The sequence below is a fragment of the Cavia porcellus genome, unplaced genomic scaffold, assembly GCF_034190915.1.
Source record: "Cavia porcellus strain 051 isolate PalLab524CR breed Dunkin Hartley unplaced genomic scaffold, mCavPor4.1 scaffold_25, whole genome shotgun sequence".
Lineage (NCBI taxonomy): Eukaryota > Metazoa > Chordata > Mammalia > Rodentia > Caviidae > Cavia > Cavia porcellus.
In genome coordinates this window covers 40,024,792-40,051,297 of record NW_026947508.1, presented here as the reverse complement: position 1 = coordinate 40,051,297, position 26,506 = coordinate 40,024,792, and the positions used below count along the sequence as shown (strand labels likewise).

Genomic DNA, 26,506 nt, shown 5'->3' with positions numbered 1-26,506 from the left:
CAGGAAATGCTGGCCTGCTAGCTCTGGCAGATGTTTTTTCAGAGGATTCTTCCTCTTCTCTCTGTCAGCTGGACATCAGGTACATTGGGGGGTGGGACCACAGAGCTACAGACCAGGGATTAGTTAATTGCTGGATATCTAATTAATCTCATCTCTAACAGTTCCAACTGTATCAAGCCAGATGGACTTTTGGAGTTTGCCAAGCGGCTGGAGCGCTGGGGCCGTGGAGCCTTTGGTCACCTGCGCCTCTTCCAGAACTGGCTGGACCAGGATGCAGTTACAGCCAGGGAAGCTATCCGGCGCCTCCGGGCCACCTGCCATGTGGTTAGCGACTCATGGGACTCATCCCAAGCCTTTGCAGATTATGTCAGCACCATGTGATGGGGCCCATACCTCACAGACCCATGTTCAGCTAGTGGCTATAGTATGGGCTGCCCAGAATCCTAACCATCAATTCTATCTTTCTCTTTCTGTCACCTTTTTCCTCTTTTTCCATTTTCCCTTGCACTGAGGTCCTGGAGGCCTTGGTATTGCCCAGCTAAGGCATTCCCACAGTTGGGCTTAGAAGCCTTTGGGCCCCTTACTCAGTCCTCTGGGAACCCTGGGCCAGGTGGTCACAGTGGTCATCATTGTCACTGAAGACAATTCCCTCCCCTTGCCCTAGGTTCCCGCCTCCCCTCCTCAAGCAGGCACATAGGCTTTAGAGAAGTGTAGGCGTGCCCACTACCAGGCCTCTTTCCTTCTGGGCTTACCACACTGCTCTCAGGCCTCAGTCCCTTTCATACCTTTATTCTTTTCTTTTTTTTAACCAAAAAAAGTTTTTCTTATAAAATAAATTTTGGGCAAACATCATGCAGCCCTTCTTGATGTTTTTCTCCCAGAGAACAAAATTCAGCAGGGTATGGTGGGACAGGGAACCCCTTTCCCTGTATCTTTCCTCTAACAGCTACACTTGGATCAGATGGTCATGAATGAAGCCCTCGCTGTTCTTCATGGGAACGCTGGTGGAAGACAAAGGTGATGCTTGTGGAGGCAGCATCCCAGGCAGCCTGGAGTACCTCATCCTGCAGACCTTGCTTATCAGTGTTGTGGTTCCACTGAGCGAGGTCTGAAGTGCAGTCAGAACCATCAGGGGGTGGCCAGACCTGACGGCTATTGACACATCGGCGACAATGAAGCCTGAATGAGAACAGAGCTGAAGTCACTATACATCTCAATATTAGGTGGCTCAGAGACAACAGTAAATGCATGTCACCAACCTGTCATGTGTATCACTAAGGCTAGTCTCATCCAGAGTAAATAGCTCCTTCAGCTCGCCCAGAGAGAAGTGCCGCTCTACATTCTGCTCTTCATCAACCACACAGCTACTTAGTGCCTTCTTGTGGCTCTGCCGCTGGAAGATCTTCTCCTCAATGGTTCCTGCCTGAGGGAACAGGATTGAGAACACAGTAATCCCCATGGAGGAGCAGGGAAACCCATGGGTTGAAACTATAGCCACTTAAGTACAGGTGAAATGAGAAGTGTAATACCGGCATACTGAGCGAAGCCTCATTTTCTCAAGTACCTCCTAGACCTGCATGTGCATCTGCACAGGTTATTTTGTTTTTCTTTCTTCTTCTTCTTCTTCTTTTTTTTTTTTTTTTTTTTGACACAGGGTTCTGCTATTCATTCAGCTGGCCTTGAACTCAAAGAAATCCTCCTGCCTGTGCCTCCCGGGTGCTGGGATTATAGAAGTGCACTATCATGCCCATCCCAACCTATTTTGCAAACCATGAAGGGTCTCAGGACCTGGCAAGTTCCTTTAGGATGAACTGAGGTTGCCTTCACATTAAGCCTAGCTCTCAGTTCTGTAATCATTTGGGTATCTGGTCTATGCCAGGCCCTGTGCTATCAAGGGAATCGGGTATGATCCCAATCCTTGACTAATTGGAGGGATAGACATATAAACAAATTTGTATAATAAGATCTCTGTACAGGATACACAGCAACCACAAGAGGGATGTCAGAATGTTAAAAAGCTTAAAAGATTGGGGGCTGGGGATTTAACTCAGCGGCATAAGTGCCTGCCTTGCAAGCAGGCAGTCGTGAGTTCGATCCCCGGTACCGGTAAAAAGGAAAAAGACAAAAAAAAAAAAAAAGCTTAAAAGATTATCTTTAAGTGGCTGGGCATGATGGCACACATCTGTGATCCCAGCCTTCAGAAGGCTGAGGGCAGGAGGATTGCAAGTTCAAGACCAGCCTGGACTACAACGTGAGCTTGAGGCCAGCCTGAACTGCATGGCAAAACCTTTATTAAACTAAATCTTGAAAAATCATAGCAAGTTTACACAGAAAGAAGGAGCAAAAGCATTCCCAGCACAGAAACAAAGATATAAATTTGGCCTATTAAAGGATTATGAAAAGTTCTGACTTTGAAGTGGAGCCTACAAGGTTATCTGGGCCCAAAAGTTCAAGCTAGCTTGATCAACAGAGAGACTCTCAGTAAGTCAGTGAGAGGGAGAGCTGTGTTGAGGCTGACTACAGGAACAGAGGACAATGGAGGCAGGAGTGGGAAAGGGAAGCCATATTGGAGAGCCTTGGATGCTAGGCTGAAAGACTTTGTCTTTGAAGCAATGAAGAGCAAATTTATAATTTTTGGAGAGCTTATTTTAGAAGCAGATTGTGAAGAAATGGGTTAAGACACAAGGTCACAGAGTACTGGAGACTTAGCTCAGGGGCACAAGCACCTGCTTGGCAAGTGCAAGGTCAGGAGTTCAATCCCTGGTATCAAAAAAAAAAAAAAAAAAAAAAAAAAAAAAAAAAACCCTGTTAAAAAAAAAGAATTAGCTACTTAAAATATCCACATGACAGCTGACTGTGTCCTTCCAAGTAATGGAGAGGAGGGTTAGATTAAGGAAATTTCAGGAAGATTAAATAAGTGATAAGTGGTAGGAATCTGGTTGAGGCAAAAAGTAGTCCAGTTGGATGATTTCCAGGCTTGAGTTAAGTGAATAATGGTGCCATTAAATGAGTCAAAGGGAAATCCATTCAGAATCTAGAAGGGAAAGCATAAAAGTGTTCAGAAAACTCTAACTGGAAGTGAGGTATGGTAGTATATGCTTATGTTAGGGCTTTAGAACAGATGTAAAAGGAAAACAGGGCATCCTTAGAGATGGGAAGGAAGATCAGCTATAGATACTTACAGAAGAGAGGAAGGGACATGAGAGAGTAGCCTATGTTTTCTCTGTGGAGAAGATAAAGTCTCTTAAACAGAACAAGCCATGCTTAGGTAAGAAACCTGAGGGACAAGGTGAAGGCTTGCAGTATTGCTGAAGGAATAAGGTATGGACTAATCTATAAAGGGAGAGTATAAATTTGAAGAGTCTACCCTATAAAGACAAGTTTTAGTTGGTATGGAAGCTGAGAACAGCTGAAATAATTCAAGTAGAAAGGTACTGGGAACAGAGTGGCTAAAAAAGTAAGGCTCATACTGGATAAAAAAGGAAACCAAGTCAGAGTGGAGCAAAGAGGGATGGGAGAGATTCTGGCGGCACCAGGTTAAAGTAAATGTAGCAGGTATCAGAAAGCTGAAGGATGGCATGTAAGAGTAGGATAACAGTTAAACTTTTGGGTACTAAGTTCTGTAGTGTGGACTTATAGAGACTTGAGGTCATGAAACATGAAGGCCAGAGTTCTGGAAAACTGCATGGTCCCAAAGGTCAGCCAAAATGACTGCTGGATTTGGGAAAGAAATAGCCAATGTCCAAAAATCATCATGAATTAGGAACATAGCAGAAGTTAGATGACTACAGCAAGGAAGAAAAGTAGTCAAGTCAGACAACATGAGCTACAGAAAGAGGAACTATGAGATATGTGGAACTATGGTGATGGTAGAAAATGCTGTTTCTGCTCCTTAGCCCTTTGGAACATGAGTTAAGAAATTGTAAAGCCAGTGATGCTAAAGAAATTGGGTAAAAAAAACAGGTTCCCTGTGAAAAGAATGTACCAAACAAACATCTAGACAGCACTGTGAAAAGCACTGGATGAGTAGTATGGAAACAGGAGAGAGAACAGAAGAATAAAGGGCTCAAGCCTAGACCCACAACATTGTTACTGATAAGAAGCAGAGGAGCCAGCAGTTCCAGATGGTCTTAAAAAAAAGACTGGGAACATAGCTCTGAATGGTATGTGCCTAGCATGCACAAGGCCTTGGGTTTGATCCCTAGCACCACAAAGACAAAAACAAAACAACAACAAAAAAACAACTACAGCCCCACTCCAACTCCAGTGACTATCCCCATCCTCACAGACAGCAGGCGATAGATATAGCAGGTCTTCTTTTGACCATCGCGCCAAACCCGGGCCATGGCTTGTTCATCGTTTGCTGGGTTCCAGTCAGGGTCAAACATGACCAGCCGGTTGGCCCCAATAAGATTGAGACCACAGCCCCCAGCCTTGCTGCTCAGCATGAAGACAAACTCAGGGCTCTGGAAAGAAAAGAATTGGGAAAAAGAACTTCTAATAGCCAAAACTGAGATTACTCAGCACAGCTCTCTTATGCTTCTCTTCTCATATCTAGACCAGTGGTAAGGATTACCAGTTTCCCTAATAGCCAGTTTTCCAACCTAAGAAGTCAATTTCCAAACCAACCACCATATCTGCCCCAAATAAAAACAAAAACCCAAAGCACAGCCCTCTTACAACTTCTCTACCGACCCTTAGTCATGTTACTGTACTGCTGGTGTGTGGACAGAGACTGCACATTTACCGAGGGGCTATTGAAGCGTTCCACAATCTTGGCTCGCTTCTTAATGGACATCGTGCCATCCAGGCGGACATACAAGTACCTGAAGAGGAGTCCAAAGATCAGTACCAAGAAGCAAGCAAGAGGCCCTGACGCTGTACTGATGGGACTAATCAAGCTTCAGACTGCTCCTACAGAATCTAAACCCCTCCCACAGGGAGCTAATGACTAGGATTCTATCCTGAGGGAGAGGGTGTACCTAAGGGACCAATGGATAGCCTGCCACGAGATGGAGCTAGGACTACTGTGAAGGAAAGAGACCTCTTCGGGTAAATTCTTCATGTACTCACTCACATCTCAGCCCCCATCTATATGTCAGAATATCTAATCCTCGTAGAGGGGCACTGGAAGAGGCACATCTTTCTGCTGGCCTAATCAGGCTCCTCCCTACCTTCGGGCTCGGCAGAGCTTCTCAAAGAGATCCAGTGTCTGGGTGTAATTGGACACCAGCACTACTTTGTCACTGCTGCGACTTCGAGTCACCGCCAGAATGTAATCAAGGACCAACATCTTACCTGAGAAGAGCAGCAACTGTCAGTCCCCAACTGGCTGTTTCAGTGGCCTATGATTCTTACTCTTGATAGCTTTCCTTGAGGCAAGACAGCTATAGTATAAAAATAACTTCTTCCTGTCTTCCACTTTTCTCCTAGAGGAGCCCATATGCTGGCGTGAAGAGCTCACCTGAGAGCTGTGGTTCTAGAGCCTTAGAACTATAACCAGGGGGAAAGATGTCCAAGGCCCCCTCAAAGCCATCCTCCTCTTCTACACACTTGTCATAGATTAGACCTGGATCTGAGAAACCAAACCATACCAAAATGTCAGCTACTTTGCTTTCTGAAGTTTCCATTTCAATGTTCCCTAGAAAACCCTCCAGTTGCCCGAGCCAAAAGGCTTTCCTCAGCACTAGACAGATTCTACCCTTCCAAGTTCCCAGAGGGTGCAGTCAGTCAGTGCCATCTGGAACCGTGGATGGACAATCTCACATACTAGTATGTTCTCCCAACAAGGGAGCTACAGCAGTGGCAGGTTTATTTCTCCTCTTGCCTAACATTTTATCAAGTACATGCGTGTGCAAGCATTCATACATGGACCTGTACATCTTGAAAATCAAGCATGGGCTGGGAAGATGATAAGTTAAATTTTCCAAAGCAAAGCATGTAGTTTAGAGCTGGGGATGTAGCTCAGTAGTAGAGCACTTGCCTAGCAAAAGTGAGGCCCTGAGTTCAATCTTGAGCACAAGGGCCTACTTTACAGAACCACAATGCAGGACTAGGGCCAGGGATTTAGCTCAGCGGCATAAGCATCTGCCCTCATAAGTGCGAGGTTGCAAGTTCAATCCCCAGTACAAAAAAAAAAAAAACACCACAATGCATGACTCATATCCTAAGGAGGATTAGAATACAGGAGGGTCTCTGGACAAATTTCAGTGAAGGTTACTGGACCACCTTTGAGAGCCCCTTACAGAGTACACCAAGGCATGGACTCAACTCACGATTACAAAGCTTCTTTAGTGACGTGATGGAAGAAAGGGAAGACACACTCATCTTGCCTTCACGCAGTTCTTCTGCTGGCTTGGCTTGTCTCAGAAATTTCTTGTATAACTCAGTCTGAAGGGATGTAAGCCTAAAAAAAGGAAGCCAGATTAGTAGAAAAAGCTAGACACATTTCTGGCCTATGAAGATACACTGAGATCCAATCACGCTTCACGGACTAAGTTTTTACCTACTTATTGCATACCCTTCCACTGAGCTCAGTACCTGCAACAAACCACTTGCTCAATCTTCACAGGCAGATATTTAGAAAGGATATCAGATGTCCTCCGTATCAGACACCTAGAGAAAAATAGGATAAAAAGGCAAGGGTTGGCAAAACTAACATGCTATTTGCTACCTGTCACAGAAACATGGAGGCTGGGACAGAAAGCATGGTGCTTTAAGGTCTGAGACCAACTGCACTGCCAGAAAGCTTGTGAAGCACTAACAGTACTCCAGGGGACATTTCACTCAGGAAGCTCTGCTGCCTCAGAGAAGAGCTTCCTCGGCAGGTCAGTAAGCAGATCAAAACCAGACCAAAAGGTCTAGGCCAGAATAAACATAGGGACTTGGTCTGCATGACTTCATTCATTCAAAGCTATAGTCAAGGAAAAGACTATTCCTTCCTTAGAATCCCAGCCTTCTAAATAGACCAAGATCCCCAACTCGCTGACCTTAGATATCCTGGAGCCGTTACCTGTTCACAATGCTGATGAGCTCCTGCAGCCGCTCTTCTCCTAGCTGCCTATCTGCCTCACTGGCATTTGCATCTCGACTCTTCAAAATTGGTAACTCAAAATGCTTCTTGAACTCCTGGGCAGTCCCTGAACACAGGAGAAAAGGGAAAATTAAAGCAGATGAAAAGAAATTATTTTCCCACTTCTAGTAATCATGGACTACCATACCTGGAACTAACCTTCCTGTCAAGAACAACAAAGCTGAACAAAATATAGCCTATTTCTATTTAACAAATCTGAAATAACGACTTAAAAGACTACACAATAAAATGAAAGATTAAAGACCAAGTATATAATTAATTACTATATAGGTGACTATATAGGAAAGTTTTTCCTTTTTTCTTTTTTTGGTTTTCCAAAGAGGGTCTTACTCTATACTCTATAGTCCAGGCTGGCCTCAAACTTCTAGCAAGTATATAATTAGCCTCCCGAGTGCTGGGATTACAGGCATGTACCACCACACTTGCCTTGTCACTGTTTCCATTCAGCACTATAAAAGGGCTCTAACCAATATATAAAATAAAAAAAGAAGAGTTAAGAATTAGAATGTGGGCCAGGGGTTTAGCTCAGTCACATAAGCACCTGCCTGGCAAGCATGAGAACATAAGTTCAATCCCCAGTACAAAAAAAAAAAACACATTTTAGTTAGACATCGCAGCTCACAGCCTAAACTGCATAGAGAGACCTTGCCTCAAAAAACAAACAAAAAAAAAAAAAATTAGAACGGAAGATGTAAACTGCCATTGGAAAATTGCATGACTATGCAGAAACATCCGTAAGAATCTACAGAAATTATTAGAAAAATTAATTTAGCCAAGTCTCTCAGTACAAAGACTAGCAGCCCTTACCCAGTCAATATATAAAATAATTCTATTTATTGGCAACAAATAATTATAAAAATTTTAATAGCACATAATTGCATTAAGAACGTTATATACCTAGAAAAAAAATCTCAAAAGATATATTTCTCTATATTTCTCTACAGAAAGCCATGAAAGATGACTCAGAAAATTAAAGATGACCTAAACAAATAAAAGGATGTGTCATATTAACTGACTGGAAGATTCTGTATGTATTATAAAAATGCTAGATCCAAAAAAAAGCTAGATCTAACCTGGGCATCCTGGTATACACCTATATCCCAGCACTCAAGAGACTGAGGAAGGAGGATAGTCATGAGTTCAAGGCCAGCCTGGGCTACCTAGTGAGTTCAAGGACAGTCTGCACTAGAGTCCCTGCCTCCAAAAAAAAAAAAAAAAAAAAACAAGCTAGATATTCCAAAATCAATCTATGGATTCAGTATACACTAGTCAAAATCTAATTAAGGCTGGGGATGTGGCTCAGTGGCAGAGTATTTTCTGAGCATCCACAAGACCCTTCATTCTGTCCCTAGCACTGGAGTGGGGGGAATGAAAGGCATAGGAATGCAATGAGGGTTTTTATTTTGCTGGGGAACACAGCCAATAATTCTAAAATCTACCTAGGAATGCAAAGGGCTAAGAATATCCAGCATGTTAAGGAACAAGAAAACTACTAGGCCAGGCGTGGTGGCTCACGCCTGTAATACCAACATTTGGGAGGTTGAGGCAGAAGGATTTTTGCAAGTTCGAGACCAGCCTGGGCTACAAAGTGAGCCCAAGGCAAGCCTGAACTGCATAGCGAGACCTTGTCTCAAAAATACAAAAAAGAAAGAACGAACGAACGAACTACTGGGCCAGGGATACATCTCAGCAGCACAGTACCTCCTGCCTGGCAAGTTCAAGGTCCTGAGTTTGATTCCCAGTACCAAAAAAACAGAAAGAAAACTATTACTGTTTATCAAAACTTTGGAAGCTGGGCATGGTGGCGCACACCTGTAATCCCAGTACTCAGGAGGATCGTTGCAAATTGGAGACCAGTCTTAGCTACAAAGTAAGCTCAAAGCAAGCCTGAATTACATAGTGAGACCCTGTCTCAAAAACACCAACACCGACAAAATTATTGGGCTGGGGCTGTAGCTCATGTAGTAATGTACTTGCCTGGGATGTGCCCTGGGATCCACCCATAGAATCACCAAAAAAAAAAAAAGCTACAGTAATGAAAGCAGAGACATATTGAAACAAGGAGACAAGAGAGCAACACAAAAGATGGACACTGGAGATACGAAGAAAGTAGCACTGCAAAGTAGTACATAAAGAACAGTCTTTTTAATAAATAGTGCTGTATTAACCAGATATTCTTAGGGAAAAAGGTAAATCTTTATCTCTACCTGATACCATATGTAAAAATCTAAGAAAAATACAGACTAATGTGAAACGTAAAAAAATAAAGTTGCTTTGAACACTTTCACATGAAAAGCCCTCAGTAAACTAGATAGAAATGAACTTCCTCAACCCAACAATGAACATCTTCAGTTAAACAGACTTTTTATATGATGCAGCAGTTCTACTCAAAAGAACTGAAAACATGTCCAACAAAAGTGCCTACATGAATATTTACAGCAGTGCTATTCACAATAACCAAAAGGTAGAAACCACCAAAATACCCCTCAATTGATACATGGATAAAAATATTTTAAAATGGGCAAAGACAAAGTCAAAACCAAGTGTGGTAGGCCTATAGTCCCAGAATTTAGGAGGTAGAGACAAAAAGATCCCATTTAAACTCAGCCTGAAAAATTTAGCAACAGCCTATCTCAAAAGGGTGACAAGGAGGAGAACAGGGAAAGTTTCAAAGGTGAAAGGAAAGGGACAGTGACAAGAACTGTGGTCAGAAAAGCTGGCATGGCAGTAATTGGCCGGGTGTTAATTATATAAATATGTTCACACTGATACCTTTGCTGCTTAGAGGTTCTCTACCAAAAGAGATACTCCTAAGAATTGGCAAACTAGGGAAGCAGCAACAAACCCTTCTACAAATCTGTGTACAGTAAGTGCCCAAATGGTGGTGGTCAATAGGGGTAGGAGGGAGGAATGAGAAGTTGTTTTAAAAGTTTTGTTTTGCAAACTGAAAAATTCTGAAGATAGATAATGGTAATGGTTGCTCATCAATGCAAATGTACTTAACACCATTGACTGATACATTTGAAAAAGATATAGGGCACACACCTTTAATCTCAGCACTCAGGAGGCTGAGGCAAGAGGATCACAAGTTTGAGTGTACCCTGGGAAACTCAGCAAGGCCCTCTATCAAAACTTATAAAAACAACTTGGGGAGACAGGGTATCACCTTGAATTCACGATGTAGCCCAGGCTAAGTCTCAAATTCTGGGCAATCCCCTGCCTCAGTTGCCTGAGTACTGGGGTATGTACTACCATGCCCAGATAAAATTTTTAAAAATTTTAAAGGTTATAGTTTAGTGCAAAGATCCTGGATTTAATCCCCAGCACTGAAAAAAATAAAAATAAAATATTAATATTTTTTAAATGTTTAAAAAAAAAAAAAAAAAGAGGAGAAGGAAGAGAAGGAAAAAGCTGTTTAAGACAGTCTGTTTCAAGGACAAAGCTCTTCTGAGAGAACTCAGATGTGAGGGGCCTACTGCAGAGGAAAACAGCCAAAGTGTATCCTGCTGATTAACTCTGCAGAGGTAAGGCCTGCCTGCCAATGGCTTTGTACTCCCTAAGAAAAGACTTCCTACAACAGTGTTCAAGTGGCCTACACCTAACCAGAGCTCTCTCCTTAGCTAAAGCCACTCCTATGACAAGGCCAGGCAAAACTCCTTTCCAATGTGGCAGAAAAGCTGGGGATATATATAGCTCAGTGGCACAGCACTTGCCTAGCAAGTGCAAGGTCATGAGTTCAATCCCCAGTACAAAAAAAGAAGACTGAAGTATCACCAGTGTGGCAGAAAAAACTGACTCTTACCCAGGATGCCTGAATTAACAAAGTGAACCAAGCTAAAATATTCAAGCAGATCGTTCTGGATGGGGGTCCCAGATATGAGCACGCGCCGGCTGGTGTTCAAACTGTCCAGGGCCTGATAAGTTTGATTCTCAGAGTTCTTGAGCCTATGTCCCTGCAAGAGAATTAATTCTTACTCAGGGTATAATGTGACAACCTTAAATGACAGCAATCTAGTGAAGACAAGAAGAAAAGAGTCACAAATGATACTTGTCCTGAGGTCTTCAGAACTAGGCAGGGGGTAGCATAAGAGTTCATTCGTCCTTTTACTTAGGGACAATAAGATAGACAATCAGTTTGCAGACCACTGCTACATCCATGAAGCAAGAGTTCTCTACATCCGCTTCCACCTTCCAGAGTCCTGAAGCTCCAGAACCTCAGAGATTTCATGTCCACATCACAACCCCTTGTCTACCAGGAGTCATCCCTTCCCACCAGTCAAGAACTTTGTAAACAGAATCCCTTCTGTATTAGCCTCAGGGCTTTGGTCAGGCCATCAGATACAATGTTCTTGCTTCCTGCAGAATCTAGACAGGTAACACATCTAAACAGCTTCCCTTCACATCTCTTTCCCACTCCCTTTTCTTCCCTACCAAATACACATCTGCATAACGTCTCCCTATTAAGCCATCATTAAGAAAATAGTAAAGGGGGCTGGAATTTAGCTCAGCAGTATAATGCCTGTCTGGAAAGCACAAGGTCCTGAGTTTGATCCTTGGCACAAAAAAAAAAAAAAAGTAAAGGTTCCCTACCATCTTCCCTCTTTTTCTAAGAACCACAGAGTCAAGGTCTAGCCTGGGCCTTCTCTAGATCCACCTTCATTTCCTTTCCACATTAGACAATTCATATACTCAGTCACCAGCCAAACAATGAACAAACAAGTGAGCCTTGCTCTCTGCAGTCAGTCTTTCACAATACAACTGACCACAGGGCCTCCAGCAACACTCCCATCTGCAGGGATAGGCAAGCAAGCCCCAGTTCTTTGGAACCATTAGCCCAGCATTTAAAAATTCTCCACTATGAAAAGCTGAGGCAGGAAGGAAGATTTTAAGTTCAAGCCCAGCCTGGGTAACTTAGTGAGACCCTACCTCAAAAAGCAAAAGCTTTAAGGAGGTGGGGATGTAGGGCAGTGCCAAGGCCTAGTTCAATCCCTAGTACAGCAAAACACAAACAAAAAGGCATTCTGGTAGGTCCTAGCTAAGCTCTGTGACACTCTCCACAATCTATCACAGGCATCAACTTTTTAAAGCAGAAACCGTGTCAGGTTGGCTTTATAATTTCAACACCTAAGAGAGAAGTCAAGAACAAAATACTGTTCAGTGAATGTTAGCTGAATAAAAAATGAGTTATATAAACATACAACTTTAATTTTTAAAATTTACTGGAGGCTCTTAGTACTAGCCCTAAAATGAGAACTGAGACTTCTGACCTGAAGAAGGAAATGAGTGAAACTTGTGAAGAAATTTCCCAGCTGGACATGACAGTGCAAGTTTGTGACCTTAGCACTCAAGAGCCTAAGGCAGGATTGCAAGTTCAAGCCCAGCCCTGTTCAGTTCAGCAAGAAACTGTCTCAAAACAAAAAATAATTTGTGTGTGGGGGGTGTCAGGAATCAAACTCATGACCTTGCATTCACCAGGCAGGCACTTTTGTCGCTGAGCTATATCCCTGTTATTTTGTTTGTTTGTTCGAGACAGGCTGTATTTCAGGCTGGTCTTGAACTCAATACAGTCCTCCTGCCTAAGTCTCTCAAGGGCTGGGATTACAGGAGTGTTCCACCATGCCCAGCTTTCAAAATTTAAAAATTTTATTTGCTTATTTATGGTTTTTGAGGCAGGGTCTCACTGTTTAGTTCACTGGCCTGGAACTCACTATGTAGCCTAAGCTGGCCTTCAACTCTGATGATCCTCTTGCCTAAGCCTCCCAATTAATGGGATTACCTGCCTATGCCACTATGCCCAGCATCAAAATTTAAAAAAAAAAATTTTTTTAAAGGGCCAGATATAGCTCAGTACAAAAGCTAAGAGTTTAGCACTTGGGAGACTGAGGCAAAAGGATCGCTGCAAGTTTGAGGCAGCTGGGGCTACAAAGTGAGTTCATGGCCAGCCTGAACTGCATAGTGCAATCTCATCTCAAAAAGAAAAGAACATAACAAAACCTGGGTTTAATCCAAAAGATAAATTATTTGCTTATGTCTAAGTACCATAAAATAGAACAAGCAGGGTATAGTGGAACACACCTGCAACCCTAGCACTTGGGAGACTTAGGCAAGTATGCTACATAGGGAGTTCAAGGCCAGCCTAAACTACACAGTGAGACCCTGTCTCAAAAAACCAAAACCAAAACCAAACCCACACACAAAGTGGGAGAGGGGACAAAAAGAACACTAAAGAGGAAATAATTTCTCCAATACTTGATAGGCTGAGGCAGAAGGGGAACTGTGAGTTTGGGCCAGCCTATGCTACATGGTGAATTCAAACCTAGCCTGTACTACATAGTGAGACTTTGTCTCAAAAACAAACAAACAAACAGAATAAAGTAAAATAAAAAAAAACGAAAAGAGAAAATATCTAGATGTTCCGCAGTCCTTATGGGATTAATAGCTATAGCCTGTTCTCTCTTATAATACTGTGGCCTGGATTAAGCTTCTGGCACAGTACCCCCCATCATGCTGATAAAACAGATGCAAAGTCCTAAGCACAGAGCAGTCCATATATCTCATCTCAACCCACTAAATCTTTTATTCCTACCAGGAGGGACAATCTATCAGGTAATCAAGAATTTGTGGACAATGACTGACTTTTCACAGGAACAAAACCCCAACTAAGGAATGGGTCACAACTACCAAGTATGGTACTCAAAAGTAAGCTTTCTTCCTCTGTCCTCTCACTAGATTCCCTCAGATCCCTGGGCTGATCAACAGTCTTTCAACATGGCTCATCAGGCCAAGTATTTCAATCAGCTCTCTGCTAAAGCCCCAAATGTGCGCCAAATTATGCTAATGCACTCCATGAGGTATAAACAAGGAGCAGTAGCATCAGGTAGCCAAGTCCACTGGAGTCCTAGAGTTCTCTATAGTAAAAGCCCTCACGGTACTAGCCCTTCTACCACTATTTGCAAATACAAAAGGCCAGGCAGTGACTGCTGCCGTATTTCCCTTAGCCAGAAAAGAAGGATCAACTACTAAAAGGGCTTGCTATCTCTACACTTCCATTCATGAAAGTTCCCAGCCTAGAATAAAAACTAGCACTAACATTTAACCAGTACCTCATCACATATGACCAGTCCAACACTTCCTTTCTGAAGGACTCCAACATGAAGACGGAAGGTCTCATAGGAAATGATAAGGATGGGAGAAGGAACTCTGGCTCCACGCTGGTTCATGAATCCTTCTACAACAGGAAAAGCAGTCAAGAGAGCCGATCAGAACATTGTAAAGAAAAATACTAAAATAATAGCTCTTTTCTATAGCCTGAAAGTAACTTTTGACTATTTTCAATGGGAATTCTCTTCTATTCCTGTGTCAGGCCTCAACCTTGGCCACAAATGAATATACAAATAAGAAGCAAGCAGCAGGTAGAGTGAAAGAGTATAACTGTCTCTATTTAGGCTCCATACCCAGCTTCTGGTCTATCTCATCCTTAGATCCTCCATCGATAGCCAGAGGTTGGATCCTTCCTCCAAGCCACTTCCCAACCTCATTGTACCAGTTCTTCACCAGGCTGGAGGGTGACACCACCACTGCTTTGTCAATTTCTGGCTTGCACTCTGGACTCTGGCGCAAAAGTGTCCACATCAACGTGATACACTGCAGTGTCTTTCCCAAGCCCATCTCATCAGCCATAATGCAGCCGTGGCTACCAGGGATGCGCCGACTGGTGACACATTCCCACAGGAACTTCACACCCTAGAAAATAAGAGTTCAGTCCACATTGGTACCTACAGGGCTTTGGCCCTAAACATAGTAATCTCCAAGTTCAACCCCAACCCACCTCATTTCCCTCACCCCCATTTACCTCTCTCTGATGAGGCCGCAAAACCTTACTGAGAACAGGATCAACAACCACATGGACAGGGAACTTTTCCCTGAGAAAACACAACAAAAAACATGGTGGTTCAGACATAGGCAAGGGTGATGCTCAGGATGTTGTATCTGTAGATGCAGAAGCCACAGATAGCACTTCTTGGCCTACTAACCAAACCAGACCAAGTTGCCTACTCCTGAAGGTAAAAACTTAGGAAGCAAGATGGATTCCCCATGTCTTTGCCTCGATCACTCTTCCTCCCAGGAAAGCATGGCTAGAGCGAGAGAGGGACCCCACACTAACTGGACAGGACCATACAGGCTTCCCTTGGCTCTCTCCTTTCCCAACCACCTACCCTCTGGATAATGCAGTCATCAGGACTTCTCTCTGATAATTTATTCCAATCCCAAAAAGAAATCATACCAAAATACTATCCACGTTTCTGGGTATGTACATTTTCAGAAGACTGAAATCACTGGAGGAATACCAGTACACATACTTGTCAAGCTTCAACTGGTCATGAGCACTCAATGGGGGAGGCTCATACAGAACCAAGGCACCTTCTTCCAAGGGGTCATGGAGAGCTCGGCGGACCCCAGCCCTTTTCAGGCCCAATGCCCGAGAGCCCAGAGGACCTGGAAACCAACAATCAGTCTGTTACCAAATCTCTATGTTAAGAGGCTCAAGCCGGCCCAGCTCAAATGCTCTTCTTCAACATCACCTTTCCCAGGGTCTCATATGAACTACTCTCTCCAACAACACCTCCAAACCCAGTTTGGGAAGCTCTACCTAACCATCATCCCTTCAGGGAAAGACCAAAGCTCTTTTCATTTTATTTTTCTCATATAACTGGAAACTTCTAAAAGGCTAAGCCTTGTTCATTTCAATTCAAGTCACTCTGGGAAAGTCTGAAACCCCAAAGAGGACTTTCAAGCCCGAGAGCTCTTGAAAGCTGGCCTCTTCCTTCTCTACTGCCAGTTTTAGAGAACTGCAGCACCCAATCTCAGACAGAGAAAAATTGTAGAAATAACACTTCCCACACAGCTAACTTCATAAAGGAAATGCTAATAAATACGCTTGGACTGAAGGAAGCTAGGTTTGTCAGCCAGCCCAAAAGCACTGGCCACTTTATCAGGATAAAGGACAGCAGTCTCAGTAGCCCTAGTAAAGGCTAATGTGACTTTCACATGGGCCTCACATGAGTCACCTGAAAAACAGTAATCACCTAATCGGCATCCTTGATTCCCAGCTAAAGTTGTATTTTCTTTTCTTTTTTGAGACAGGGTCTCTCTATGCAGTTCAGACTGGCCTTGAGCTCACTTTGTAGCCCACGTTGGTCTTGAACTCAAAGATCCTCCTGCCTCAGCCTGCCGAGTGCTGAGATTACAGGCATAAGCCACCACGCCTGGCTCAAAATTATATTTTCAAAAGCAGGTACACTCCATTCAAGTACATTCGATCCTTTACACACACTGATTTAAAAAAAAAAACTGAAAGTCTGCATTTTACCTTGATAATTTGGAATGGGAACTTTAAAAGGCTTTGACAAAATGCTTCGAATAAACGCCTCCTAAAATGAAAGGAAAAACAAGAGACTCAGAACCGATGGGAGATGTTATAGGATGATTTTGTTATTCTGTGAGGATGCTTGTTTGTGGTTATGTTAAACTCCACGCTGTAAAACAACAACAGTGAAAACCCAAACTGGGTTTTTGTACCAGTTTCACCTTTAGGTTTTCACGTAAGGTTCCACAATACACAGGAATAACAGAAGAACCTGGCCTCAGTCAACTATGAGGCTCAGAATTCATTTGCTCGTTGGAGACTACATCAGTAAGGACACCCTATACTTACCCACCCTGTACTAACAGTATATTCCAGAGGCTGTTCCGAAACACAGCTCATGATTCTTCTTGCATTTTTTAAAAATTTTATTTAAAAGGAAAAAGAGAAAAAAACAAAACAAAACTAAGCCGTGTAAGGGTACAAATAATACAGAACTACAAAAAAAAAAAAAAACAGTAAGAAATCACCAGTTAATAGATTACATATTATCATCTTAGAGATAGTTGCTCAAGTCACAGTATCAAAGCATACAAAGTAGACATTCAAACAGTGAGACTGCAAACAGCTGTGTTCAATGATCCAACCCAAAACATCAATATGGTCAGCTATTTAACACCCCTAAACACAACTGCTGTTGTATCTTTTAGAGCACTTTTTTTCCTTCTCTTTTTTACAACAAAATTTACACATTTTGGGTTTTATTACTCCTTAGCTTAGTTCTTATTACTTTGGGGGGGGGGAATAAAGTCAAATGTGGCAAAACAAAGCTGTCAGTCAAAACCAAGGATAGACATAGCACATGATGTAAAAACAGAGTACAAGGTTATCAACAATGGTTACCATAATGTCCCTTGTTTCCTTAAAAGAATTGTCTATCTCATTAGGTATTATAAAGTTGAACAAAACAGTAGAGAACAAGACCAATAAAACTTAAGCATTGTAAACATTACAGGACTTCCAAAGGAGACAATAGTCAAACCAGAATGGGCATCTTAGTGAATCTTATTGCCTTCAAAGTAGTTGCCTATACCCTCAAACTTGATACTATCATACAGAATGGAACAGAGTCTAATCAGTCAAAACAAGATAGTGGGAGTATTACAGGACTTCAAAACAAGTTAATAGGAAATCAAAAAAGTTACTATTTTATATCCTGCTAATTTTTTAAATTTTTCCCCTTAATTAAAAAAACATAAAAAATAACTAATTTTTTTTAATGAATAAGGGAGAGATTGAGATAAAAGAGGACATAACAATATAACAATACAGGTCAAAGCATGACTGTTTCAGCAACCTAGTGCTTCACCACCAAATAACCCGACTTAATAGTAGTTACCATAGTTTCTGTCTTTTTCCTTGAAATATTTGAACAAAACTTCATATACTATAGCTTCAAATATTTCCATATCAAGAAGCCCAGAATAAAGCCTTTCCAATTAATAAGTGAAAACTTTATAAGGCTTCAAGGCCACATAATGGGGAATCATGATTACCACATATTTTTATATATTTGAATCATTACTTACATTAGGGAAACTATTCAGTATTCACACATGCGAGATTGATTTATTTCACTTATGAGTATGGTCTCAAGCTGCACCCATTTTTGATAAATACTGCACCCATTTATTGATAAATATCTCAATGTGATCCTTCTTTATAGCTGAGTAATACTCCATTGTATAGAAACACCACAACTTTTTTATCCATTCCTCAGTTGATGGACACTTGGGTTGTTTCCAAGATCTGGTGATTACAAATTATGCTGCTATTTGCATTTTTTTTAACTGTCATGTCTGTTTGTTTTGCTGGGGGATTAAACCTTCAGCTTTGCAAATGCTAAGGTCCTATATTCTATCACACTACAACTCCACTCCACAATTCTTTTTTTGACCACATCAGTTATCCCTACTGCATCTAATTCTCGTATCAGCTCCTTGAGAACTAAACAGCCCATCAAAGACTCTAGTATTGAAGGGCCCAGTGGCACAAGTGCCTGCCTGGCAAATACATGGTTATGAGTTCAATTCCCAGTACTAAAAATAAACAAAAATAAATTTCAACTTAGGAAGTGTCCTCACTGATTGGTCAGAGAAGGCGGGTCACAAGGGGTGTGGCCTGTAAAGGTTTCTCTCCCCCTTCCTCCTTCCTTCATGATCTCTTCCTCTGGCAGCCATGCCATAAGCAAGTCCCCTCTGCCTAGAGCCTGCTAACTATGAAACCTCTACCTTTTATGAGCCACAATAAACCTTTCCTTTAACTGTGGTTGCTGAGTGTTATGTCCCAGCAACAAAGAATGTAACTAAAACACCTGGCTTCAATGTACTTTAAACAGGAAAAATATAATAAATATCTTGTGATATATTATAATATAAAAAAGTGGGGAGCCAGATGTGGTGGTGCACACCCATGATTCCAGCACACCAGAAGCAGATGCAGGAGATCACCAGGAGTTTGGAGTCAACCTAGACTATATAGTAGAACATTGTTTAAAAAAAAAAAAAAAAGTGAAATCATTGTTATTACAGTAAATAATAAGACAGGGGAAGCTGGGCATAGTGTTGCACACCTGTAATTGCAGCACTCAGGAGGCTAAGGAAGGATTGCTGAAAGTTGGAGACCAGGGCTACAAAGTGAGTTAAGCCCAGCCTGAACTGCATAGTGTAACCTTCTCAAAATGAAAAAAATAACAATAACAATAAGAAGGGGAAAACTGGAAGAGGTCCAAATCCTGTTTACTTATACATTTCTTTTGACTTTTTTTTTTCTTTTTTCTTTTTTTTTTTAAGACAGGGTCTCACTGTAGTTCAGGCTGACCCTGAACTTACTATACAGGCCTGGCTGACCTTGAACTCCTGGTAATCTTTCTGCTTCAGCCTTCCAAGTGCTAAGGTTATAGGCATGCATCATCATCCCTGGCTTTTCTGACTGTTTTTAAACAGCATGATTATTTTTTAAATGATCTGCAATGATAATCACTATGTAAGGTGCTAACAAAAAGCTATCTTTAAGCCAGAAAGCGGAGAAGAAAAAGGAGAGGACTCTGATTTCTTTTGTAATTTAGCATTTAAAAATTTTATTTCTTTTAAATAATCTTTTTTGTTGTTGTTGTTGACTGGGGATCGAACTCACAACCTCATGCTTGCTAAGCAGGCACTTATGACACCGAGCTAATCCCCAGCTAAAAATAATTTTTTTGGGGACAGGTGCACTAGGTAGCTCGTGCTGACCTCATAGTCACAATCCTTCTACCTCAGCACTGGGGTTACAGGTATGTGTTACCATGTTCAGGACTTTGGTATCAATTCTTTTTTTTTCCCTTTGGTATCAATTCTAGAACTGAAATACTATAGTACTTTCAAAGTTATCCAGATAGGGAGCTAGATTTGAGGCTCCAAATAGTCAAAACTTTATGCAAAAAACAGACTTTCAGTAGAACCGAGCAGCCACAGGTCCTACAGGGAGGATTACAGCTCATATAATTGGCAAGGAGAATGTGGAAATCCCTGGCCAAAAAAACCTGAGCACACAGCCTGGGAGACAGACAGGTAGGCAACCCCTGGGGGTCTAGTCTGCAACACGAGAGTGAGGCAGAGGAAAGCAGCTTGCTTGCGCTTAGGCTTGCTCATTTACCCACTAGTAACACATACCATCCTTCCCTTCTGATAGGAGAGCACGTCCCTCCTCCCCACCAAGGCCAGAGCTCCTGCTTCCACAGAGATTCCCTCTATCACCCCTATATCTCAAGCTCTCCCTCTCTGCTAGCTGTTGCTCAAGGGCTGGGGGTATAGCTCAATAGTCACAAAACCCTGGCTTCAATTCCCAGCATTGAAACAAAACAAGAATTCTTTTGATCCCTTATCTCCTCTCTTCCACAGGCAAACCTGTGGGAAGAGTTGTGGGCCTTGTCCTTATACCCCCATCTCTGCTCAAGGTCACCAAAGACCCACATGACCCAAATTCCAATAGACTTGTTTATAACCTTATCTTACCTGACAAGGCCATCCATTCCTTCTCCACCATGTTCTGCCCCTGATGTTTAGACATCTTCTTCTACCTCTTCTACCTCCCTGGAACCTCATGTTTAATCTCCTAATAACTACTTCCTCTGCCTGAGCCCCTTAAAAATCAGTGCTCCTTGGGGCTCAGGATTTAGCCGTCAGTTCAGTTCCTCCAAGTGCACCTTCCCCCAACCCTGAAGTACTTTATTCTATGCTAATAACCTCTAGATCTACTTCTAGTCTATACCTCATTCCTAGCTCCACACCAAAAACCGCGTCCAATCTTAACTATCTACAGGCCTTTCAAACCTGTCAAGCCTAAGGCTAAAGTTCTCATCCCCAAGGCTACACTGACTCTTGTAGGTCCCAGGCATTTTTGCCTCCTGAGCTTCCTGTGTGTGTGTATAATCTTTTTTTTTTTTTTTTTTTTTTTTTGATGACTGCATGAGTATAAAGACAAACACAGTCCCGAATGGAGTCACTGCCATAGATTTTTTCTTTAATTTTAAAAGGAATTAAAGGTCACTGCTGCTGAAGGAGTAAGTAAGGGAGTCTGAACCACAGCTAGTATAGAGACTGCCTGCCTGCAGATCAACCCAAGACAGCAATCGGGAAGCAAGTCAGTTGGAAGAGTGCACCCTCTACTGGAGAGATGAAGAAACTTCACCATGTCAGACCTGGCATTGTGGCATGCTCTCCCTTCAGCATCTCATCTGGTGTGAGAAATTGTTCAGGACTTAAAACAGACCTGCACTTTCAAAGCACAGCTGTTGGTGCTTGCGGGAGACAAGCAAGGCTTACCTTGTTGGCCTTTTTAAAAACACCAACCGATGTTCCACTATTGCCAAATGTGTAAAGATTATGCCAGGACATCCAGTAGCATCCCACATAGGGTGGTGAACATGGCTGAATCCACTATCACAGGAAACATTTCATTCACAAAAAATAAGTAAAAGAGCCAGGGATTTAACTCAGTGGCACAGCAACTGCCTGGCAAGTGTGATTATTGGTAGTTCTAAATGGTAGGATTCCTCCCCCTCTACACACACAAATGGTGTCAAGAGGTAGGTATCATTGCGAATGGAAAATATACTGGTGATTTTTCTATTTTTCATTTGTGTGTGAATTTTTAATACAAATGCACATATTAAAAGCATTAAAGCCAAACAAAAATGTTTCAACAGTTCAGCTTTGTAACAAATATAACCTTTATTATAACAACTGTTATAAACTTTATAGTAATTATAAATAAGCCTGTTACATTATTCTGGACAATGACATCATTTGTTTTTTGTTCTTTTTGAGATACAGTCTTGCCACATTGCCCAGGCTGGCCTTGAATTTGTAGGTTTAAGTTATCCTCCCACCTCAGCCTCCAGTTACTGGAACTACAGGCATGTGCCACCACGCTCAGCATCAATGTATTTTGTTTTTTCTTTTTGCCTTTACATGGCCTTCACACCGAGCTACACTACTAGAACTTTTTAAATTCTGAAACAGTCTCACTAAGCAACTTGCTTAGGCTAGGCTTGAACTTGTAATTCTCCTGCCTCAGCTTCCCAGACACTGAGGTTATAGGTATGTGCCACAACAGCCGGCTAACCAATTGTGTTTTTAAAAATAAGTAAATTTTTATTGACAACAACCAAATGGTGTTTATAGCATTTTCATCGTACAGTAGGTGCCATCCATTCACTATACTTTTCTTAGTTGTCCCCCTAAAACATGTTTTTAATGTTGGCTGTCTTCTTTTGTGACCCTGTAAATTTGCTATTCAAATACATTAAACCACTTTTAAAAATGAATGAAAGCCAGTGTAGTGCCACACACCTGTAAACACAGCACTTGGGAAGCTGACAGGATCACTGTGAGTTCAAAGCCAGCCTGAGCTTCACAGTGAGAGCCCTTCTCAAAAGATAACACAAAACAAACAGGAATTAAAACATTCTGTGGGCCCCTAAAGTATCATGGGCCATGTGACTAAGGTACCCACTTATCTCCCTCCTACCAAAATGTTGCTCCTCTTTGCTCCTATCTTAGTAGATGGTGCCATCATTCATTCTCCTTGTCCATTTGTGAAATTTCAAGTTCACCTTAAATTTTCTCTCCTCACATGCAATCAATCCAGTCTAGTAACTCTTAAGTATCTCTCAAAATTACTTACTGCTTCCCATTCCCACACTCACACACTCAAGTCCAGTCCATGATCTCCTGTCTAGCTACCTATAATAACCTTCTCACTGATTCCCTACCTACCCCAGCCCCAATGGATCTTCTATAATATTACACCTGCCACTCACACTTAAAATACCTCAAAACACCAAGTATGGTAGAATAAAGCTGTAACCTCAGCTGTTCTGGCAGCTGAGGCAGGAGTCCTGCAAGTCTGAAACTAGAACAGACAACTTAGCAAGACCATGTCTCAAAAAAAATAAAGCCAAGTGTGGTGGTGCACACTTGTAATCCCATACTCAGAGAGACTCAAGACGGAAGATCACAAGTTTGCACCCCACTTAGCAAGACCCTGTCACAAAATCTAGAAAGGATAGAAAACAAATTAGAAAAGGCTGGAAAGTAGCTCAGTGCAAAGGCCCTTAGTTCAATCCTCACTACCACAAAAACAAAACAAAACACATTCCCCTCCCAGTCTCTGCACACCTCTTCAGCTCTCATCCCATCATCATCCACCAGCTCTCCACATTCCCCACTGATCCAGCCATGCAAAACTCTTTTCAGGACCTGCCTCACTCTCCTGCTGCCCGACTTTCATGCCTGCTGTTCCCTGTACCTAGAGTATTTCTTACTCTCTTTGCCTGGCTAACCCTTATGCCCTCCCAATCCATGTCCCCTGGAATCAGATCCTTCCTGGCCCTTTTAAGGCCCATGTTTTTCGCTCACAACTGCACAAAGTCACATAAGACAGCCTCACTGAATCCTGAACAAAAACCATCTGGAAGGCTACAGTTTTAACATCATTTTTAAAAATTAAATATATTACCCTGAGTTTTATATATAGAAATAGTCAGTAAAACTATCACTAAACACAGGGTGAACACAGTTCAGCATAGTGCTTCCTCTGGGGTGGGGAAAGAGATTATGGACTTGTGCAATGAAAAATTTTTTTTTTTGTCATTTTCATTTTTATCAGTACCAGGGATCGAACTCATGACTGCCTGCTCACAAGGCAGGCACTTATGCCGCTGAGCTAAATCCCCAGCCCCGAGATTATGGATTTGGCAGTGTTCTAGTCCTGATGGGATTCACAAGTATTAATTCAGTTTTGTGGGGGTTTTTTGTTTTGTTTTTTTTGGTGGTACTGGGGATCAAACTCATGACCTCACACTTACCAGGCAGGCACTTATGCCGTTGAGCTAAATCCCTGGCCCCTTAATTCAGTTTTATAATTTACACATGTTCCTTTAGACATCAAGTATTTTACAAGCCTCAGTAATACCATCAACATATTCCCATTTTTCTTTCAAAAAATTCCTCAGAAAACTTGGTGGAAAAAGCTTTAGAACGAGGGAAATAATATAAAAGCCATAAACAGTGCCACTCTGGCAGCATATATTCTAAAACTCAAATGATACAGAGAAGATTAGTGTGGTCCCTGCACAAGGAAGACACACAAATTCAGGCTGTGATAGTGCATGCCTATAATCCCAGCACTTGGGAGGAGCCTGAGGCAGGAAGATCACCATGAGTCTGAGGCCAGCCTGGACTATATGAGTTCAAGGCCATCCTAAACTACATACTGAGACTGTCTCAGAAAACAAAAACAAAAGCAGTAAGCAGAGTCAAAGACAGTTGCCATGAGACGCCTGCTCCTTTATCTTGGAAATCTGAGCCAACTGAGGCCAGCTGTGGACAGGCTGGCATTCTGTGAAGATATACTGTCTGCTGGGTAAGAACAGAAACAATAGTCTACTAAGCCAAAAGGACCTGGCACAGACATACATGGGCAAGTTGAAATGCTGACTTACATGTTGACTGCTATCCAAACAGGGTGGTCGATTGGTTAGCTGAGTCAAAGGTTTCCGAAAAGGAGATAGGAAACACTCTTGGATCGGAGTCTCACTGCTGGATTTCCGTTTCTTAGGAGTCTAAGAGAGAGAAATTAGAAAACTGAGGTCTGGAAGACAGAGATCACACCTAATGGTGACAAGCATTTAAAGTGCTTCTTAAAGCTGGATGTGGAAAAAAAAACCTGGGTGTGGTCACACACATCTATAGCCCCAGGTACTTAAGAGGCTGAGGCCAAAGAATTACTTGGGCCAGTTAGTTTAAAACCAACCTAAAATTAAGCAACATAGCATAACTCTGTCCCCAAAAGAGGTGCTGAGCAAGACATGCTGACGCACACCAGTAACCCCAGCATTCGGGAGGCAGAAGGATCACAAGTATGTGGCCAGCCTGGGCTACATAGTGAGTTCAAAACCAGCTTGAACTATTTTGGGAGGACTTCAAGAAAATAAAAAGCCATACTTGAGAATGAGCAAGAATTGAAAGGGTATCACCCTCAGATTTAGACCCAAGTAAGCTCAGAATCTTAAAAGTAGGCTCAAAATACCCTACTTTTTTATGACACTTGAGTGACAAAGAGTAAAACAGGAAGCTGTCAGCTGCTGTGGTGGAGCCTCTAGATCCCCCACAAGAGTCAACGGACCCAATCTAACCTGCTTTTTGGCTTTAGCATACCTCTCCCACTGGGAAAATTGAGGCTATAGCATATCACCTTCTGGTGAAGCTACTCAGAGGACAGTTTATTAATCGTGTTCAATGCCTGGCACATTAGTTAGCATTCATTAAAAGTTTACTGAACACCTGTAATCCCAGCTCTCAAGAGGCCGAGGCAGGAGAACTGCTGAGAGTTCCAGGACGGTCTTGGCTATGTACTGAGCACAAGCCAACCTGAGCTACATAGCATTATCCTGCCTCAACAAAACAAAACACAAATCTGCTTAACTGAACATATGAAAAGACTTCTAGAGGTGACTATAAAATCCCAGAAAGCACTGGAGATTTAGCTCAGTGGCATAAGCGCCTGCCTGGCAAGTGCAAGGTCGTGAGCTTGATCCCCAGTACCAAATAAATAAATAAATAAAAACTCCAGAAAGCAAGTGACTATAGAATCCAAAGTCTAGGCTTCCTTTCTGTCCAAACAGCCCTGCATTCCTTGGTTTCCTCTCCCCCTGGACACTCACCATTGTCTCAGGCTGCCAATCTTCATCATCAGAGGACCTACCCTCTGATTTTCTCTTGGCCAACTGGCTGGGAGCTAAGCTCCTTCTCTGTAAAGGGAGAAAAAAAAAAAAATTAAACACCTGAAGGAATCCTGCGGCCTGGGCCCATTAGACCCAGGTGAAGCGTTCTTCCCAGATTCCCCTAAGCACACACTTACCATCCTGGACTCAGAAGCAGAATATGTTAAGTACCCATGGGTTAAAGATTGAAAGCACTCAGCCACAGAGGATGCCGGACCAGGGTGTGTATTGAGAGCACTGCTACATCATGGAGAAGATGGGATAATTAAAGAGGAACTATCGATGGAGAATCTAGCCAGGGGATGGGAATGGGTCCAAACTGAAAATGTCGGTCGCCAGTGAGCCAAGGCAAGAGACGAAGTCAAAGAGGAAAAGTTACGGCAGAGACAATTAAGTGTAGGACTGGGGGGACAGGGTTAAGTAGGAATAATGATCTCAGGAAGGTGAAGAGGGGGGACAGGTACAGGTAGAGGGGTGGGAAATCGTAGTAGGGAAGAGAAATGAGGTTAACGGGGGAGAGTCTTCTGAAACCGGAGGTGGATTTCCCAGGGCGGGGGAGAGGATGCCAGTCTGGACTGAGGAAGATATTCGGATCCAGGAAGGAGTAGTAAAACACTGGAGGTGCTAAGAGAGCGGCCGAGACTGACAGAGGTACACGCAGAAGTCCCTCAACCTTCCTCTTCCCGAAGCGCGCGTTAACAGGCGCCAGGCCGAGTTAATC

The 26,506-nt window shown here is 42.5% G+C and overlaps 2 protein-coding genes and 1 non-coding gene across 6 annotated transcripts in view; 2 read left to right on the top strand and 1 right to left on the bottom strand.

Annotated features, from left to right (window-relative positions):
• The window catches only part of Lrrc41 (leucine rich repeat containing 41), a 20,251-nt gene extending 19,399 nt beyond the window's left edge, over positions 1–852 (top strand). For all 3 annotated transcript variants that reach the window (XM_003462487.5, XM_063236397.1, XM_063236396.1), the window contains 2 exons: positions 4–79; positions 162–852. In XM_003462487.5, the coding sequence (XP_003462535.1) occupies positions 4–79; positions 162–381 (296 nt within the window). In that variant the 3' untranslated portion in view covers positions 382–852. The remainder of the gene's footprint in view (positions 1–3; positions 80–161) is intronic.
• Rad54l (RAD54 like) lies at positions 447–26,506 on the bottom strand. Of its 2 annotated transcripts, XM_013144229.3 has the most exons (18): positions 25,923–26,506; positions 25,726–25,812; positions 24,505–24,624; positions 16,464–16,524; positions 15,454–15,589; positions 14,946–15,015; positions 14,548–14,836; positions 14,197–14,321; positions 10,896–11,046; positions 7,013–7,139; positions 6,541–6,615; positions 6,276–6,406; positions 5,465–5,575; positions 5,175–5,298; positions 4,748–4,826; positions 4,287–4,466; positions 1,260–1,423; positions 447–1,179 (listed from the first exon to the last, which is right to left on the bottom strand). In XM_013144229.3, the coding sequence occupies exons 1-18, from the start codon at positions 25,923–25,925 to the stop codon at positions 966–968; spliced, it is 2,247 nt and encodes a 748-aa protein (XP_012999683.1). In that variant the 5' UTR covers positions 25,926–26,506; the 3' UTR covers positions 447–965. The 2 variants fall into 2 exon arrangements, with proteins under 2 accessions (XP_012999683.1, XP_063092468.1); XM_063236398.1 differs by lacking the exon at positions 5,465–5,575 and having other exon boundaries at positions 25,923–26,504.
• Positions 24,071–24,179, top strand: LOC111754740 (U6 spliceosomal RNA). The gene has a single exon (XR_002789408.1). It is a non-coding gene; the product is annotated as a U6 spliceosomal RNA (small nuclear RNA).

Coding starts and splice junctions, on each gene's coding strand:
- Rad54l (XM_013144229.3), bottom strand. Junction 24,625..25,725: donor ATTGGCAGCCTGAGACAATG/GTGAGTGTCCAG, acceptor TCTCTCTCTTAG/ACTCCTAAGAAACGGAAATC. Junction 14,837..14,945: donor TGCGGCCTCATCAGAGAGAG/GTAAATGGGGGT, acceptor CTTATTTTCTAG/GGTGTGAAGTTCCTGTGGGA.